This window comes from Salarias fasciatus, chromosome 11, assembly GCF_902148845.1.
Source record: "Salarias fasciatus chromosome 11, fSalaFa1.1, whole genome shotgun sequence".
NCBI classification, from domain to species: domain Eukaryota; kingdom Metazoa; phylum Chordata; class Actinopteri; order Blenniiformes; family Blenniidae; genus Salarias; species Salarias fasciatus.
The window spans coordinates 17,518,634-17,534,368 of record NC_043755.1 but is presented as its reverse complement, the minus strand read 5'-3'; the positions used below and the strand labels follow the sequence as shown (position 1 = coordinate 17,534,368).

Below are 15,735 nucleotides of genomic sequence, written 5' to 3'. Positions count from 1 at the left end.
CCAGGAGCTGAACTCCTAAAAAATTAATCCTCACTGACCTGGTCATCACATATTGTTGGGCTAACTTCATCTTTCCAATCAGCTCTGCCAGGTCAGAGTTCAGCAGCTTCTGAGCCATCTCGATCTGAGCGAGGCGGAGAGCGGACGGCGTCAAACACGGGCGTGAATGAATGATTTCATGCAGTGAGTGTGTGAGCGAGGTCAGAGTGTGTGTTCCCACCTCTCTGTGTGTACTGGCAGGAAGTTGAGGTAGAGTCTCGTCCACTGTGGCCAACAGCGTCCTTAACGCCAGACCCACGTCCTGAAAACACAAACACACGCTTTAAAAGGCTGAACCCTGTTTAACAGAGAAGGATTTACTTGCAGGCATCGTCTCGTTACCTTGACCATGGGAACGTATTCCTCCGGAGGCGCGGGCTGGATCTTGCTCGACATCTCGATCACGGCTTTGACCAATCCCGTCACGTTCTCGTACACTTTGTCATTGGAGCGGTCCAGATTGGCGGTGGGGGGCGGGCTTATCTCCTGAGGCTGCAGCTGCACGAGAGTCGAAGGAGAAATGAGAGGAGAGAAACCTGGAAGCCATGTGCGAGCGAATAGTGAGACGAGGCAGAAATGCAGATGCAATGTTTATAAGCGATAATTATGTAAGAAAAGGCTTACTGACAAATTAAGATAATATCAAATACAAAGATTGCACACTTTCTGAGAAAATTCATGAAATGAAGTCACTGCAAAATTACACAATAAAACAGAATCATGAAAGACAAAGAGTTGACTAATGATTAGAATGAGTGAACAGAGACTGATGTTACAACACGCAGCTCCCCGAAATGACCACTAGATGGAAGCATTGTGTTACCACGACCCACACTGTCTCCTCTGAAAGGCTCTCAGGCAGATGTGCTACAAGCAGAGTAAATCACTCACCAAGGGGTCTGGCAACTAAACAGTTTATTTAATATCAAAATAATAAAAAAGAAACAAAGAAAAAGGCTGAAAAAACTGGAAGTGTTTCCTCCTCGAGTCAGTGACACAGATTATCAAAGCAAAGGACTGTCTCTCCTGGAGGGACGGTGGGCAGCGGGGTTGGTCGCTTTTCTAACATCACTACTAACTTTTGACTTTTTAGAGAAAATTATGTTAATTAGGGTTAAAAAATCAATTGTCAGTGATTTTTACTGTTGAATTTAGAGCAGTTTTAATGGACTTCTATCAAAATGATAAAAAAAAAAATGCTTCTATGTTAATTACAGCAGTTACAGATCAAGACTTACCAGCTATTTCATAGTAAAACCACCAAACCAGCACAAAAGCTGTTACATTTTTATTGCCTACTGATTCTACCACTCATTCCCAATAATATATTTTCATGAAAAAAACTCTGGCATCCAAACAAAAACGATTGCTTAGTGTGAGATAAAGCATGTACAGAGTGAACAGTGATTGATGGGGAGCTCAACTTCCCGCATTTTGAAAAACGTACCACCTCTACTGATCAACACTAATCGGATCGCGGAGAAAATGGATGTTAATGTCACAGAGTTCGATTCGTCGGTTGGAGAGATCAGGGAGCAGATGGAGGAGATATGAGTGAACGAGGAGACGAGACGCACAGTAAACACACACGGACAGTGTGCTGCTTACCCGCCAGGGCTAGGGGTCAACAGTAAGGCAGAGAGCAGGAGGAGGGGGGGTGGGGGGAGACGGCGCAGCCAAAGAAAAGATAAAAAAAGAAAGAAAGGGAAATATTAATGTTCTAAGCTAAAAAAAAAAAACATGCAATGTGCATTAATTGGTAGATGTGTGTTTAGAGGTGTGTGCTGCTGTGTTGTGCGTGTCCATGTGTGTACCTTGACTCCGTCATTGTAACTGTCACCAGTATTTAAGCAGGCCAGGCTGCCCACCTGGCTCTGGGCCCCAGGTCGAGGGGGCTTCTTTGGGGGGGCCGCATGCTCTGCAGGAAACAACAAATGAAAAGAATTGAAAAAAAAAAAAAAAAAAAAAAAACACCTCAACTACTACTTCTACTGTTCTGGTTCATACTTGGAAACAAGAGTCTGTCAGAAATGTTATGAAATCAGAGCAAGAAACAAAATACAAGATTTACAACAACAAAGCGTAAAAAATCCTGCGAAATGGAAACAACTTTGAATGTTTTTGGAAAAGGTATTCCCCCGCTTGGGGCATCGATGCTGCAGAGCAACACTGAGCTTGACGTTCTGGGTCCATATAAACAGAGGTTGGTTTGCTCAGGAGTTCAATCTGATGTGTCATACTGTGGCAACAGATGCCGACACTTGATCCGCTGTGCAGAACACACAAAGACGAGCTCCAGAGTTTGTTGGGTGAGAGGGAGAAACAGAGGGTCTGGGTTTGAACGATGTATTTAGGGAGATTAGTGGAAAAAGGGAGAGAGAGCAGCAACCAAAAGTAGTTAAGTGGATGTAATTACGGCGGGTTACGAGCCGGTGCATTACCTGGTTTGCCAACGGGCTGGTATATGTGCTGGTTCCCTGTCTGCACAAGCAAATAAACAAAACATTGGGTTAGAAAGTAAACAGACTTAATCAGAAGCTTTGGAGGAAATTAGAAATCGACAGGCAGAAACCAGCAGCGGTCTGTGAAAAATGCTAAGAATCCAGTGTGATGCTGCAGTCAAACGACAATGAGGCTCGGTTCACACACAGCAGGTTGACAGTGGAGGAGCCGTGTCTGTTTTCAACAGTGTGCCGTCGAGCATTGTGTTAGAACAAAATATATTCTGACCGACAGCACAGGGAGGACAAAAGATAAACAACCGTTTCTAAAGTGAGACAAATTCCAGCCGGCTGCGCGGCTGAAGGTGCTGCCACAGGCTTTTCCGCGGCGCCGGGAATGTCACATAGTTTCTTTGTTTGAATTTTTATTCATGCATCTTTGTCGTCTTTGTGTAAGAAAACAGCACAGAGGACGTTCAAAAGCACTGGTGGAAGCATCGGAGTGTTGTGGTTTGACAAACACCAACACCCCAAAATACTACACTACAGCAATTTACACACACGAACACACACACACACGGGAGATTTTTCCCACCACAAACCACAACCATTCAATGGGAGGAGGAGGAGGAGGAGGACGACAAGCAGAGAGATGAATTACAGAGACGGAAATATCTGGCCTATGGCAACTTGAGGCTGCAGCAGCAACTTCTGCTGGCATCGGGAGAAACGAGACACAGCTACATGCTACTGGGTGTTCGGCTCTCAAGACGTCTGCAGCGATGGTTTAGATGTATGAACTTCAGCAGGATCTGAAACAAAGCTTCCTGTTGAACAAGCTTAATGTTTTGGTCTCTTAAATGTCAGCAGTAATATTTTTTCTGATAATAAAACAATAATTTCTGTAGTTGTTTTTCCATCTCCTGATGAATATCTCCTTTATCACTCACAGATGACCACCATGCTGAAGAACTGCGAGCTACAAATAAAGTACTTTTTTCTTCTATTAATATCTGGTGATGCTGTGAGAACGTATTGACCTCCACATTGCTGACCTTCTCCACTCCCTCCGGGGTCACTTCCTGTCCCTGGATCAATCCCCGCAGCTCGTAATCAAAACAAACACCAGCCAATCGCAGCCAGCTTCGCTCACAACACTGACTTCCTTATCAAACATCCTCCTCGCTTAAAAACACAATCAGTTCATGAACATTACTCTCCTCTATCATACGGGGGGGGGGCTGTCATGAGTTTGACAGCGCGAATGAGCGAGAGGTGATGTGACGTGAAGGCCAGGATGTTGTGAACACAGACGAACGATAACGTGGATGGAGAGAGAAATCTATAGATTTTTTTTTTTTTTTTTAAAGAAAGGTTAAATGAACCTACCGGTGGTTGGAGTCCACCCTCTTCTCTGTCCAGACTCCCTCTGGAGCTCCTTGTGTCTGGTTTCTAAAGACATGCGAATGAACACAAATCATCAGACGTCCACATCTCTAAAGTGCTGAAGTTTAGGAAACTGCCTCATCAATTATATATTATACATTGAATCAATTATAGATTCAAAGGGGTGGCTCAAAAAATAACACTTTTTCTTTTTTTTAGAGCCTAAACTACATGTCACATCTCCTTAAAACCTACAAAACTTAAATCTCACGTAACTCAGTCATTTAGCATACCAAACTTACTAACTTCCCAAAGAATTCCACACAGAATTGGACTTTTTCGGTACTGACTCCAGCTGTTATAATGCAAATTACAATAAAGTGCTGAAATGTCTGACTGGATGAGGAAAACACTGAGTGAACAGAGGCAAAAAAAAAACCCAGTAATGACAGATCCATCCAAACAGGAACATACTGTACACCGCTGCAGGAGCCCAAAGTTCAGGACCTGAGGGACTTTCCTCAAAGTCTTTTTATGTTTAAACTTAAGTACAGTCTTACTGCACAAAAAAACAGTAATAAGAAATGACCGGATCGTCCCACCAGCTCCATTCTCACACACTCATCCTTGCATACCAGTTTTCCCAGACAGGATTTGAAGACCAGCATTGCCAGTGAGTTCATCAAAGTTTCCTGATGATGAATGGTTTGAGTTGTTGTGTCTCTCTGGTTATCTCCTGATCTAACAGCGGCTCAGCCTGCCTCCGTCGGACTGCTGTCTGTCTGCACGCCTGCTCGATCCCTGCCTGTGCCGGTGGTTTCATCAAGAGAAGAATTCACATTCGACTGCGGCTTCCTGCCTCCAGCGCACTTATATCTGACTCTGACGCACAGGGAGAGGGAAGGACAGGAGGAGGAGGAGGAGGAGGAGGGAAGAGGGATGGAGCGCGCTGCCAGCAAGCTGTCAGTATTCGATGGTGTCTTCTCTTTTCTCGAACCCTTCTGCCTTTCTCCTCCCCTTCTTTTACACACTCTTACATGACTGTGCGTGCACATACACACACAAAAAAGCCACTTTAGCACCCCCTCTGCTTGCAGTAATCGTGTACGCTGTCAGTTAGCGGTTGTGGGTCAAAGACAGACTGTTGAGTGGGCTGTCAGATTTTCTAAGCGTATCATTAGCCTGGAATTCACACAGGCCACACCTGCCTGCAAACTCTCCTTCATAAACACATTCACACACACTTTCCCCGTATTAAAGATGAAAAGATTGGTTTCTCCAACAGATTTCCCTTAGACTAGTTGTCTCAGGTATCAGTCATATGTAAATTGTGGGTATGATTATGTGGGAGGATAAGACACTGATCTAAGTCTGATATTACGCAGACGATGGAATACTTAGAAAATAATTTGCAGAAAGCAACAACAAAGATACGACTGTTTTTTAAGGAGTAGACAGAATCATTATTTAGACAGATTGTTCTAAAAGTGTCCTCAAGAGAGTAATCATGAATATATGTTGACAATTCTGCCCTTTAACATTGAGTTTTACTGCATTTTCCTCTCAATGAATGCTGCTGTGAAGCAAATGTTACACTTTTTACTGGCATTGCTTTTTCACGTCAGTCCAACAAAAGCCAGCTCATGCTGCCCTCTTGTGTTTCAGATGCTATCTCAAAGTTTTAGATTAGCAGTGTAATAAGCAATGCAGCCGTGTCGGTGTTTAGCGGCACCATGCTGGGCCTTAACTGTCCACAAATGTGGATGTGGTTGACTTCTGCTGCTGGTTTAAAACGCTGAATAACGGGGCCACGCCTCAGAGGGATCCCTAGCACAGGGATATAAAGCCCTCATGGTTGCTCTCTTCTGGTAATCTGCAGAGACTCTGCAGCTGGATGTTGGTGTTTAATCAGACTAAAAACAAAACTGCAGCACGGCTCAAGTGACTTAGTTTAAAAAAATACCTAAACCAACATGAGCGCAGCAAATCATGCTGCGATTCATGTCTGCATCATTATTGAGGAATGTAAGAAAATCCAAAACAAACAAAAACATTTCAGCTCATGAATCACTTTTTACACTCACCTATAAACATGTAATTGCACCTTGTGGTGCTTCTTGCAGCACTTTTGTGATTACTAGTGTTCTCTCACTTCTCTCAGCGCTGTGCCGGGATGTTGTTATACACTCAACGTTAAAGCACAAATATCACATCCTCTTAATCTTTATAACGAAGTGGTCATGGAGTCAGACACTAGTGTGTGAATCTAATTTTTAGGACCCTTTGAACAAAACGTTCAAATATGAAAAATACGAATACATGCAGTGTGGAACTGAGAAAAAAAAATTAACAAGAAAGCAAAGCAAAAATTCTTCACAGTGAGTACTGATGTAATGTAGCATGCACAACAGCACAAAAAATAAATAACACACAACAATAATACATCAAAGCTTTGAGTATAAAAATACTTATCTTCTTTTCCCAACAGGCATGTGCTGGCTTATCTATCGTAACGGAGCGAGCCGTTTTTAAAAGTGGCAAAAATACAGTAACTGCTTGTTTATTTGGAAAGACGTCAGCGAGCTGGATTTTTCCTCAGCAGAGTAATTCTGTGTCAGATACCGAAGGGATATCAACAGCCTGCAGCGTTTCAAGCTAAATCCACAGTGAAATGTGCTGTTGCAGGCTGTGTGTGTGTGTGTGTTGCAGGCTGTGTGTGTGTGTTGCCGGCTGCGTGTGTTGCATGCGTGCACTGTGTGTGTTACCAGCAGCCTTTCCTCCTGCTCCAGCCACCTCTGATCCTCCTCCATCTGCTGCTGCTGTATCATCAGCTGTTCCTCCATTAACAGGCACTGCTGTCCTACACACTGCTGCATGTCTACTGCCCTGTCCTACACACAGATACACACACACAACGTGCAACAGAAGACAGGCATAGCACAATGGACGTGCACAACAAAACACAGGTACACCCACGTGAAGAGAGAAAAAAAAAACCAAGCACACACACACACAGATGAGACGAGGAGACGGACAGACATGTACACCAGACTGATGAGAGGCTGAACTCACATGATGGAGGCTGAAAACAACAGGTGCCAATAATGCCGATGGCATAAATCATGTGGGATGAAAACTGTCTCACCTCCATGACGGAGCCCCACAGCGCCATGTCCTGTCCGTGCGGCTGGGGAAGGTGCTGCGCGTGCGAGTGCGTGTGGACGTGGTGGCGCGGGTGTGTGTGCGCGTGGTGCGTGTCCAGCATGGCGGCCTGTGGGGGGTACAGGGCGCTGGGCACAGACGGGAGGGTGTGCGGTCCCGGATAGCCGGCCATCTGACACCAGAGAGGCAAAAGAGACGCAGAGAGAAACCGAGGACTTTCTATCAAATGTTTTCAGACGTAAGATTATGCAGAACTGGAAGGAATAAACAAAAAGTTTACTCAAGGACAGTGACAAGTAAAAGAAGTGTTTTTAAAAATGGGTCATCTGTGATTCTCTAAGCAAGGCGCTAATCCTGGGAAAGCTTTGAGGATGCTGTATAGCAGCTTCCCACTTCACGGTGTGATCTCAGTCTTATCGGATTAATACATGGCTACACTGTGCAAAATAGATTTCATAAACACGAGTACCACAATAACTTTGACGACACAAGGTTGGAGGTACCAGTCAATGCAACGTATATCAATGAGGAAGAAGAAAAATGTTGACCAATTATGTCTTCAGGAAATAAATAAAGCACATTATGTATCAGATCGTTATTCATGAAGCATGGAAGTAGACAGAGAATATGAACATGGGATAGAATTATAAACTAACCAGTGCAGTATTGTTCCCCATACCTGGTAGTGTCCGGGGTGCTGGGGGCTGGGGTAAAAACCTTCACTTGAGCGGGGACTCGGGTAGCCTGGCCTACTTGGCTGGATGTAGAAAGAAAACAAGAAAAAAGGAAAGAAAAAAAAAAGAACAGATGAAAGAAAGAGAAGACGGAAGAAAGAGGGGGAGGAAAACAAGCACACCGTCATGATGTTTGTTGAAATATTTCCTGGATTGAAAGGTAAGTCACGGGGACACCGGGTCATTCAGACATTCGACACACAAACCCCCAGGAGCTGTTTGTGTGGCCGGGTTAGCCGTCAGTCAAAACAGGGAACACCCACTGGGCTGCAAGTCCAGCAAGCTGTTAGTTCAAAGAGGCACAACTTACTGCTCCTATGTTACAAACAACAACATCCAAGGATTACTGACACCAAAGAGTTGCATTTGTGGACTATTGATTCGCTAGTTCGACGTGATGCAGGTGTTTAAACACAGTGTGGCGCGTTCACCAACCACCTCTGTTTCAAGCAGGCTTTTAGGATGTAATAATGGCAGCACCGCTCAGTGAACGGAGGAAAATAATAAACAATACACTTGTTTCTCCTGTGAAGCATTCAAGCTGTGTGATTTAGGATTTTCTCCAAGTTCAGATGAGAATCTCATGTTCCTTTTCTTGATGGTCGCGGAGCTAAAAACAGAAGTGTTTGGTGAACACAGTGTGCCGCTTCTTCTGTTGGCTGGTTGAAAGTTTTTTTTTTCCCCTTTTCTCAATAACTTGTATCTTCTCGAACACAGAGCTCATTTCCAGCACGACAGCGTTGCAACCTCTACCTTCCATAGTCTCTCACAGTAGCTTTCTCTGGACCACACCTCCGACAGCCAGACAAGACACACGGGGAGGGAAGCCAACAGCAAAGAAAGGAAGGAGGGACGGAAGAAGACAGGGGAGGAAAAGAAAACAGAGAAGCAGACAAGACAAAGACACTGAAGACGGGACACAAACGCTGGCTTCAAATGTTCAGACACAGTCAGGCAGACAGACAGAAACGTACCGCATGTTCGTGAACATGCTCATGTACGTTGAAGGACACGGCACGCTGCGAAAAGAAAGTTTAAATCTGCACCGAGCAGATTTACTTCTGGAGGGAGGTTTCCCTGGGAATTCCCAGTTTAAAAACAGAAAGGGAGACACAGGGACAACACACAGGGCTGTCACGCCAGGGTCACAGGCACCGGTCACTGGCTGTAAACGCTTGACTGAACATTTCACTTCTAGAATGCATCATCAAATAAATAGAAGGAACTATCTCTTACTAAAGCCTTGTCTGGATAAAACACGATTCGATGGACAAATGGATGGAAGGGGGCTGTAAGCTACAAAAAACCAGTCGATTTCAGAGCAAAATTTGGGAAAATTTTTTGGGAATAAATGAAGGCAGAAGCAGTTTAGATCTTCATATAAACCAACACATCCTATTTACTGGCTTTGACCTTTGTCCAACCAACTTTTTACTACTACTACTACTAACTAACTTTTACTACTAACTAATTCAGTGATAAATGTGTAACAAAATGTAATTAAAAATGTACCATGATGTAATAAAAAGATGAATCAACTGCTTTATGTACACGAGCAGATCGTATGGGGCTCTGGCTGTCTCTGACCAGCTAGCAATAAGGCTGAAGAGAGATGATATATCACACAAACTGAATGAATTAAGAAACTTTATGTTCAGATGTCATACTTCATGCTTGCAGCCAAGGCTTTACTGGAATCACCATGTAGGCAAGCAGAGTTAATGATTACTGGCCCATTAAAAACAGCAGTTTATTGATAGAAAAGAATGTGGATATATTTTTCCTTCAGTTGACATTATTAGACAATCACACAATCACTGGCAATAAATCCCCTCCCTCAACTAAAGGCAGGATAAAACTGGTTTCTGAACCTAACTGATGCAGCATGGAAGCATTAACTTATCAAAATCATGTGACATTTTTATTTAGAGTTATCGTGATATTAAGCCAAACTAAGACGGATCATGGGGAGGCTCAAAATCGTAAACCGAGTTTATATTATGACCCCTCAGGAAACTAAAAAAATCCAACCCTGCCAGAGAGGAAGACATCTTTGAGGGGGTTTGAGGTGAATGCTAAAACTGAACGGAGAGTGTGCACAGTCACTTTGGATTGGAGTTGTGCAAATTTAGAATAAATAAAGTGCATTGAATCAAACACTGACTTTAAAGCTGCACATTCTGGACACAGAAAGCGGTTTTCTTTTACGTTTCTATCACTGGAAGACACACGGTCCTGCTAGGAGCATGTAAACCCCTGGCGTGACTTCATAAGAAACATGAAGGAATGCTGAGCGGCACAGTGTAATTAACATTTTCTTTTTTGTTTCAACCTCATGAATGACTCTGAGGCACCGCTCAACAACTCCCACACAGACACATCTACCACCGGTAAGAGTCGCAGCGGCTCAGGAACATACAGGAACATCTCACAGATACGTATAAGCAAGAGACTAAGCGAAGGTAAAGTATTATCCTGATTTTTTCATCATTCATTTCTCACCAGTGGTGCGCTGTTCAATTCAAACCATGACAACTGGTGTATTATTAAGATGAAACTACTGGTTTTCGATTAGTGTTAAAGCTCTGGTGTGAGTTGACTCACTCTCCATCCCAAAAACAGCTACCAACAAAAACTAGTTTCAAATATATATTCTGTTCAAAATAATGAATTTAAAGTAAAACAGAACCAAGTGTGAGCATAAACGGGCTTTGGCATCTTAGTTGTTGCCTTATTCAAACATTTTACATGATTACATACCTGATCAGTCCTACAGCACTATTTTTTTCAATTATATTGTTTATTGTGCAAGCTGAAGCGTTCACCTTCTGGACATGAGGAGGACAGAAAGTGAAGAAAGGTTTAAAACTAACAGTAAGCAGAGATCTTAATTTTAGTTTCGGACCTAAAAAACATAAAATTACTGTTCTTCTTTTTTTTTTAATACCAATTTCACCCTTTTATTATTTGAAATTTACTCAGGATACCTGGATTCATTTTGATTATATAGCTGAATTGCCAAAAAAAGTGTAATGTTTAACTTTTTCATCATAACTTCAACTTTAAAATATCTGGCTGTAACATAATATTGCAATGTTTGACGGTGCAAATGTGTGACTCTGCAGTGAATCTCGTCAGTGAATCATCACTTATAACCTGGAAGTTCACTACGATGACTTGTATATAAGCGTAAAGCTATATGTATTTGCTTTCTGACAGTTAAGAATTTTTATGATCTCATAAATGGAGCTGGAGTTATGTTTTATGATGCAAACCCTATGAAATTCTATGAATATTTCCTTCTAAAGGCGTGCAGACGTTTCACATGGGTCAGATGAGTCACGCTGCGAGCTGGGTGGATTTAGGGATAATCACAGGCATCCTGTCGAGGACTAGAAATAGGGTGCATTGATCCAAGGACACGTCAGAACGATGTCTGACAGACTTCCAGTCACAAAGGTCAATTCAACAGCGTGTCCCGTTTATAAAGTGCGTGCTGTCAGGCAAAGTGGACATCATGCTGATTGTACAGTTAGTGGGCCAGCTATCAAAAAACTCACTGCAGTAAATTAGAATAAAGACGAAAAATATTAAAATCATCTGGAAAAAAAAAAAAAAATGTTGCAACTGTTGTTGAGAGGGATCTTTTCTGCTATGAAAATGAATAATTTCAATTGAAATAATAGTGAATGTCAATGGGGTAAAAGTTGAGCAAACATATATTGCAGGAATGCGGTGAGTAGAGTCAACATCCAATGACTGTTAATAACAGGAAAAAAAAAATACTTGAAGAAACCCTGAAAACATTTATAACTTCAACAACTTCTCAGTAAACTGAAGTGACAAATCAAAAGCTTCTCTTTTAAAATAAATAGACTGGTTCCCAAGTTTTGAAAGTCTGGGGTATTTTGCATAAAATTTGAGCCTTAATTATATGTTGTCTTACACTAATTAAAAATGTAAACGCTTTTTAACTGCTGAAGACTTAATCGGCAACATTTACATATATTCTTACAAAAAAAGGCATTACCATGAAACTCCCTTGAGATATCCAAGTTTTACAAACAGATGCAACATTGTTTTTTTTTTTTTTTAAATCGTACATTTGATGTTATTATTAGGAGATGCGTTTGTGCACACCACCTGCCTTCATGTATCTGGATCTTTCAGAGCAGGGGACGGAACAAGGCGGGTGGGTGGTAGCCGGCAGGCTGAGCATTCGTCTGAGCGGCTGGGGGTTAGTGGGAGACAGACTACAGGCGGAGGAGGGCCCTGGGACGACTCTCTCTGTGTGTGGGAGGGTGAGCGAGGCGGGCGGGAGCAGTGGCGGCCTCCCGCACGGCTGCGCGGCGGGGTGAAGGCTCTGGGGATCAGAGTCAGGCTGGACCGCCGTGCTGGGATTAGTCTGACGGTCGGAGCCGGAGCCCGACGGCGGCGGGGCTTTAGGACTTGACTTGGACTGGACGTTTTGGTGGGTGCGGGGGCAAAGGTTTGACAGGCTGCAGGGCAGGGAGTTGAGGTTCGGGCTGGACTGGGAAAGGAGTGGAGAGAAACTCCTGGGATGGGAGTGAGGAGTGTTTAGCAGGGAGGGACAGTGAGCGGGAGGAGGGTGTGTTTCGTGGGGGCAGCTGCCGTTGGACAGGCTGTCTGAGTCGGCGTACGGCGGAGAACGAATGTTAGTGTGAGGCTGGAGCGACACAGAGGGGTAAAGTCTGGATTCCTGGTTCAGCTTAGCGGAGTGCAGAGGCAGCGAGCTGCTGCAGTAAGCTGTGGTTTGAGAAGAAGAGGAGCGACGGGGGAATTTCAGAGAGGATGAGTGGAGTGGATGAGTGGAGGTGCAGGGGGATAAGGGGGGAGGGTTTCCAATGCAGAGGGAAAGCTGTGAGGCAAAACGCTGGTTTTGATGGCAGTGATGATGAGGAGAGGGAGCAGAGAGGCAGTCCGGACTGAAGGCGGGCTGCAGGGAGGGGCGACGGCTGGGCTGCAAACAGAAAGACAAAGGTGGAGGAGGGACACCGGGAAAGAAAAATAAAAAAAAATAAGGAGTCATAGGAGGTAAAGACGTGAAAAAAGACAAACGGAAGAGACGGGGATGAGCCGAGGCACAAACAGAAATATCCAAAGCGTTGTGGAGAATGAGCCTAGAGACCAGATTTAACACCATCCTGCTTCCAGGAACGGCCGGGGAGAGCTCGTCACCGCTCAGTCTAACAAACGAGACATATGGCTTCAGTTGTAGCCGAAAGAAGCAGTTAACAGATGTTAACAGCAGGGGCAACAGGGGCAGTAAGTGAGGGTGAAGCAGCCAGCAGCTGGGGCAACAAGCTGTGAGGTGGGGTAGTACGAGTCCAAATGGGGGAAGGGCTTAAGGAAGTGGCAAAAGGAAAGATTTAGAAAGGATTGTCATAAAAAGAGCAGAGGAAGCGCACCTCATTTACATATTCGAAGAGACATTATATAATTCTCACTATTTCAGCGGTCTTTGTTCATTTTTCTTATAACTGTTCAGTGTGGACAATGGTGGTCACGACGGTGACATTAAAGGGGAAGGAAGTTGTACAAGTGCCAAGTTAGCAGCTTTATGGATGGAAAACAGTAACTTACAGGTGTAAAAGTTGACAAAAGTGCTCCGTGATTATAACAGAAATTAAATGGAATGTAAAAAAATAAAACCAAAATCTGAAGTGGAGGTACAAACTGAATATTAATGTAGATATAATGTCATGTGATGTCCTGCTTATGGCCCATTGAAATCAGTCTTTTTTTTTTTTTTTAATGAGCAGAGAGCTCACCATTCCCCCTCCAGAGTATGAATTTAAACACAGTTTTCTACTAACTATGCACATGCAGCACTCAATGATGTAAAACTCTACTTTAAAAGAAATCTATACCTGAAAGTCCTTCTAGAGAGCTCAGACCTTTTCATATGTTTTGTTTTGATTTCAGAAATAACCTTAAATTTAGAAAACACTTCACCACTGATGCTGTGGTCTTTTATTCAAAGTGGATGAAATTTGCAATGAGCAGGGATTTTTTTTTACTGCAAACAACACAAACACAACAGGCTCTGATCCCACACAGACAAGGACACGAGTGTTGTGGCGATGTCTTACTTTTGGCGGGGCTTCATCAGACCCTCCAGAGTCCCAGGAAACAGTGACCTGTCTCCTCATCTCCATCCTGTTCCTCTCCTTCTGTTGGACTTTCTCCTCCTCTAATATAGTGCTGCAAACAAAGACAACAAAGACTCTGAAACAGGGAGTGGACAGAGTTACAATCTCCAGTTCAAAACACATATCAGTGTGTGATGGGGGACACAGAACGCTGCATTTTATTACAACAAAGGTCTGCATAAAAGCACGGCCAGATCTGTTGTTGAATATGAAGTGCAACATTTTCAAATTGAAAACTACTTGAAAGTGTCAAACAGCTACAGAAAAATAAGTCTGGCATTTAGTGTGCTAAATATCACTCGCTAAAGTGCAAACATCTTACTAACGAGCAAACTGCCACCTTAAGAGGTTTTCTACCTCCTGCTGCAAATAATAAAACTCACTGACAACCCTATTACCAGGCACACACTGTTCTCTGTGTCAGTTTCATTACGGTGTGTCGGGTACAAGCTAAAACTCCTGCATGCAGAATAGTCCTCAGGTGCTGCACCTTCTATAAAACCACACAAAATACAGCAGATAGGGGAAATTCCAGTTAGGTTTTGTTGTTCAATGTCTTACTGGTGCATAAACGATCCACCGATTAACAGTCAAATAACTCCCAGAAACAATCAGTAAGTCGGGAACAGTAGTAAAACACAACGGTTTAACAGCAAAGCTGAATGTCTCCACTTCTGCAGGAGTCCTGAGACGTCTCCCGTTGTGTTATGATGGCATTTCACTCCATGTTTACACTCATTCCCTCAGTGAGATGACTGCTCAAGAACAAGCGGAATTACCAAGAGTATGAGGAGCGTCACAAAAGTCAAAAATTTGCATTTTTCACACTCTATAAAGTTACTGACCTGCTCTCTGTGAGACCTGCTCCCAAACCAAACCCAACCCTGAAATTCCCAAAGAGGCAGCTGCTGCCTCTGAAGTCGCTGATGGACTGTCGAATAATCCTGCACGCTCTGTCTCACACACACACACACACACACACACACACACACACACACACACACACACACACACACACACACACACAACATACACTGTCACCACGCTCACACACCCTTTCTGCTCGCCTCTGCACGACAAGGGTGACAGCTATTTCAAGCAACATCATTGCCCTGCTGCTCTGTTGTCTCCTGCAGAGTGTTTGTGTGTCCTTGCACCTGTCCGAGTCACTCTGCTGTCAGGTCTGCTTTTCCATCACCACACACATTCACAGTCACCTCCGCAACAATACATACACACCCCAAAGTCTTACTCTGGAATGTAGCTTTCACATCAACCACAGCAAGCGGATAGAAAACGTCTTCAGATAATGAGCTGCTCACTTCTTTTTATTCTCTGTTTTTGAGCCTCAACACACGATTATGATCTGTCAGATTTTCATTGTAATTAGGTCTGAAGCATATTTTAATGACATTTACTATTATTACCCGTACTCTTCATTTGTTAGTCTTATAAATGTCCACTAAGAGATCAGAGGCAGAGTAAAATAAAAAAAAGTCTTGTTTTTTCTCAAAGACACACTACTATTTAAAATTTAAATTTTTCTTTTTTGTAGATATTTTCAGATTAGCAACATGTATATCTTTGTATCTAAGCTTGTATACCAGTAGTATATATCTGATCACTGAATTTCCTCTGGGATCAATAATGTATTCATCAATTCCTCCACATTTTCAGTACCTGGGTGAGAACACGCCCCACATTCATTCAGAAAATCCTGTCAGTTCTTATTAAGCATGTTGGTTCAGGATGACTCCAGATCAGTCATCATCAGAGTAACAGTAACTTGCATCATGTATG

General features: G+C 43.3%; 1 protein-coding gene across 16 annotated transcripts in view; it reads right to left on the bottom strand.

Annotated features, from left to right (window-relative positions):
• The window catches only part of LOC115396825 (focal adhesion kinase 1-like), a 64,525-nt gene that overhangs the window by 2,109 nt on the left and 46,681 nt on the right, over window positions 1-15,735 (bottom strand). For 6 of the 16 annotated variants that reach the window (XM_030102876.1, XM_030102870.1, XM_030102869.1 and 3 more), the window contains 12 exons: window positions 13,876-13,987; window positions 11,910-12,743; window positions 7,708-7,785; window positions 7,012-7,200; window positions 6,632-6,757; window positions 3,870-3,932; window positions 2,481-2,520; window positions 1,854-1,957; window positions 1,648-1,656; window positions 382-537; window positions 221-301; window positions 39-124 (listed from right to left, as the gene is read on the bottom strand). In XM_030102876.1, the coding sequence (XP_029958736.1) occupies window positions 39-124; window positions 221-301; window positions 382-537; window positions 1,648-1,656; window positions 1,854-1,957; window positions 2,481-2,520; window positions 3,870-3,932; window positions 6,632-6,757; window positions 7,012-7,200; window positions 7,708-7,785; window positions 11,910-12,743; window positions 13,876-13,987 (1,878 nt within the window). The remainder of the gene's footprint in view (window positions 1-38; window positions 125-220; window positions 302-381; window positions 538-1,647; window positions 1,657-1,853; window positions 1,958-2,480; window positions 2,521-3,869; window positions 3,933-6,631; window positions 6,758-7,011; window positions 7,201-7,707; window positions 7,786-11,909; window positions 12,744-13,875; window positions 13,988-15,735) is intronic. The other 10 variants (XM_030102879.1, XM_030102881.1, XM_030102880.1 and 7 more) reach the window with 5 other exon arrangements.